This window comes from Lactuca serriola, chromosome 2 (assembly GCF_051521515.1).
Source record: "Lactuca serriola cultivar US96UC23 chromosome 2, Lser_US96UC23_V15, whole genome shotgun sequence".
Taxonomy (NCBI): Eukaryota; Viridiplantae; Streptophyta; class Magnoliopsida; order Asterales; family Asteraceae; genus Lactuca; species Lactuca serriola.
Window position 1 is genome coordinate 48,446,375 of NC_136409.1, and position 3,343 is coordinate 48,449,717.

At 34.8% G+C, this 3,343-nt stretch overlaps 1 protein-coding gene across 1 annotated transcript; it reads right to left on the minus strand.

Annotated features, from left to right (window-relative positions):
- Positions 1 to 974: 974 nt before the first annotated feature.
- On the minus strand, positions 975 to 2,706 carry LOC145086221 (small ribosomal subunit protein RACK1). Its single transcript, XM_079023969.1, has 2 exons — positions 1,747 to 2,706; positions 975 to 1,209 (listed from the first exon to the last, which is right to left on the minus strand). The coding sequence occupies exons 1-2, from the start codon at positions 2,632 to 2,634 to the stop codon at positions 1,108 to 1,110; spliced, it is 990 nt and encodes a 329-aa protein (XP_078880095.1). The 5' UTR covers positions 2,635 to 2,706; the 3' UTR covers positions 975 to 1,107.
- Between the last annotated feature and the right edge of the window lie 637 nt (positions 2,707 to 3,343).

A 3,343-nucleotide genomic window follows, 5' to 3' on the forward strand; every position in this document is an offset into this window, starting at 1 on the left:
CGGCATGCCGACAAACCCTGGGTATTCCAGTCTGATAACTGATTGGACATGTTGTATTTTGGCATTCCAGTCCGATGACTGATAGGCCAAGGTATTCAAATATGATGAGTGTAGGCCCATTATGCATGATAATATGTTGGTTGTATCGGGTATTTTGGGGAAAAACTCACTAAACTTTATGCTTACCCAGTTGTTTATGTTTTCAAGTTCTATCGTTATTGATTGTGGGAAGCCGAAGGCATGACTGTACACATTCATCAATAGTATTGAGGATTTCGTATTTCTTATATTACTCTGATTTTCGATAAATGCATTTTAGAATAAACGTTTTTTCTTAATAATAAACTTATAATTAGGGACTTTTGTCTTATTTAATAATGAAAAGTTTTTGTTGTGAAAATAAAACGTTACACATAAACATCAACAACCTCACACACTTCATCAATAATTGTCTCATATTATAAATATTGAACAAGTACAAAACAAAAATGACTTATTTCGAAACAAAAAAAATATATATTAAGAACTAACTGTATACAAAAATATTTAGAATTAAATGTATACAAAATAAAAAAATATATTAACTTATTAAGTCATTTTTTCCGACTAACCTGGAATAACCGGTCATAAGGACTGAATTTGAATTTGTACAGTTTAACAACTTGAAGGGAAAAAATATGGAAAAAAAAATCAACACAATGACCATATGTAAATCATTATCCATTTTCTTATAATTAAAGTCGGAGGTAGGAAATTTAATGTTCATTCAAATGAAGGGAAATTTTAACATATTAAAAAACCAATAGCAATTGAAAGTAAGGTGAATCAAGGGTTATCCAATGAACTCTTTCGTTATATTGCTAATGAACATGATGAGATGATAAATCAGAGTGGATAATTATAGAACTAGAAAAATTAAGCAAACAAAATATTTTCCTTAGTAAAATAAGGGAAATAACAAAACTAAACAAATATGTCTCCAAAACTGAAACTTCCATAAGCCAATCAAAACATAAAGTCGAAACATAAATCATAACTTTCAAGGGTACCTATTATAGCAACATCACATAATATCCTTAAAACATGCAAATTAAATTAAACTCCATTTTAATAACGTCCAATTCCCCAAACTCTTACTACTCCATCTGTATATCCACTGAATAGTGTGCTTCCATCTGCACTCCAACTTAGGCTTGTGCAGTAAATAACCTATAAAATCATTCATACAACAAATCACACGTAAGATAAAGATATAATAATCATTGCATCTTAACTTCATATGTAAAAAGTCACATTGAAAATAAAAGTCAAGTGTCCATTTTTCACTTGAAAGTATAACGTAGTTTGTATTTTAGCGTCGGAAGAAACATTTGACAGTTGATTGAAAAATTGAAATGTGAAAAGTTTATCATGAAGAAATTCATAATTATTACAAGTTAATAGTAAGGTAATTTGTATGTGCATTTCACAAAATGATCATTATAACATGAAATTTTAGAATCTAGATTAGTTTATGATATGATTCTAGTCATAAAAATGGTAATTATGCTCGTGAATAATGAAATATACATAATCAAATGGACTATATTAGTGTATCACAACCAGAATACTTTGAGGTTATTTTAATTGAATCTGAAAATTGCTAGTTTAGAATCTAAGGATCTTGTTGATGAAACCCAACCCTAAACAATAAGTTTCAGATGGAAGCAATATTAAATAGCATAGAAAGGAAACAAAGAATAAGACCTTGGTTTTTCCTGCATTGGTTTGAGTAGTGGTGCCTTCAGCTGCCATTTCAGACTCCTGTTTGAGATCAACCTTAAGGTCTACAACAATGGTCTTGCTCTCCAAATCCCAAATCTTAATGCTTGACTCTGTAGCAGCGCACAGCCAGTACCTATTAGGGCTGAAGCAAAGAGCATGAATGATCGAACTGGCATCTAGAGAGTAAAGTCTCTTGCCCTCAGCCAAATCCCAAAGCAAAATCATCCCATCTTTTCCACCACTAGCGCACAGAGAACCATCCGGCGACACTGCAACGGTGTTCACATAGCCACCGTGTCCGGCCAAAGTTGATCTGAGCTTACAGTTAGTCAAATTCCAGATCTTCACAGTTTTGTCCCATGAGGCTGAGACAATTGTTGGCTGCAAAGTGTTGGGGCTGAAACGAACACAACTTACCCAATCACTGTGAGCGTCTCCGTCTTGGATTGTGTATTTGCATTCCCCGAGTGTGTTCCACAGTTTGATCGACTTGTCACGGGACGCCGACACGATCTGACGGTTGTCGATCGAGAATGCGACGGAAAGGACGTCTTTGGTGTGGCCAACGAAGCGGCGTGCGGTGGTTCCGGCGTTGAGATCCCAGAGACGGAGTTCTCCGTCCCATGAACCGGAGAGAGCAAACTGGCCGTCGGAGGAGAGAACGACGTCCTGAACAAAGTGAGAGTGGCCGGTGAGACGGCGCTGTGCGACACCATAGGTTTTGTCTTCCTTAGTGAGGCGCCAAACGATGATTGATTTGTCACGAGAAGAGGTGACGATCATGTCGGAGTTGTCGATTGGGGTGGCGATTGCGGTGACCCAATCGGTGTGGGCCCTCATCGTGCCGCGGAGTACCAATGAGTCCGCCATTTCTTTTGCTACTGGAAGCTCCTCTCGGATGATACAAGAGGCTGAGCAGAAGCGAAGGTTAGGGAGAAACCCTAGACGTAGAAGAAGTGAATTTATAGTGGGCTATTTAGGGTTTTGGACTTTGGACTGGATTGGAGATTAGGCCTTTTTGTTTTCTTAGAACAAATTGTATAGAGAGAAAATTAAAATTGACCATTTTGGTTATAGGCTTTTGAAAAAATCAAATTTTCTACATTTCATCAAAATGTTATTTGTTTTCCAATGGTTTGGTGTTAAGTCGTATGGTTTTTATTAAAAATTTGCTTTTGTATTTTGAAAAATAATAATAATAATAATAATAATACATGCACTATGAAATTGTTGTTAATATATTATAAATATGTGAATTTTATATTGAAAAATTAAAGTTGTTTTATGATGAAGATACATTGTAGAGAAATAGTACACACATGAGACGTAAAATCTTGTGCTAAAAATCATGGAGGTTCAAGACAAATCTCGTGCTAAAAAGGACGGAGGTTCGAGTCATCATCAAGACATAATATTAAGAATGCTTTGAAAACTATATAAAATTATTTTGCATGATTTCATAATTATTTTATTGTGAAATATTCAAATAAGTAGCGTTTTGATAAAAAGTAAAGGATATGGTCATTTATTAGGATTTGTAACGTCTTTAATTTGGGTTTAGACTTTTAGTCGGTTTTTG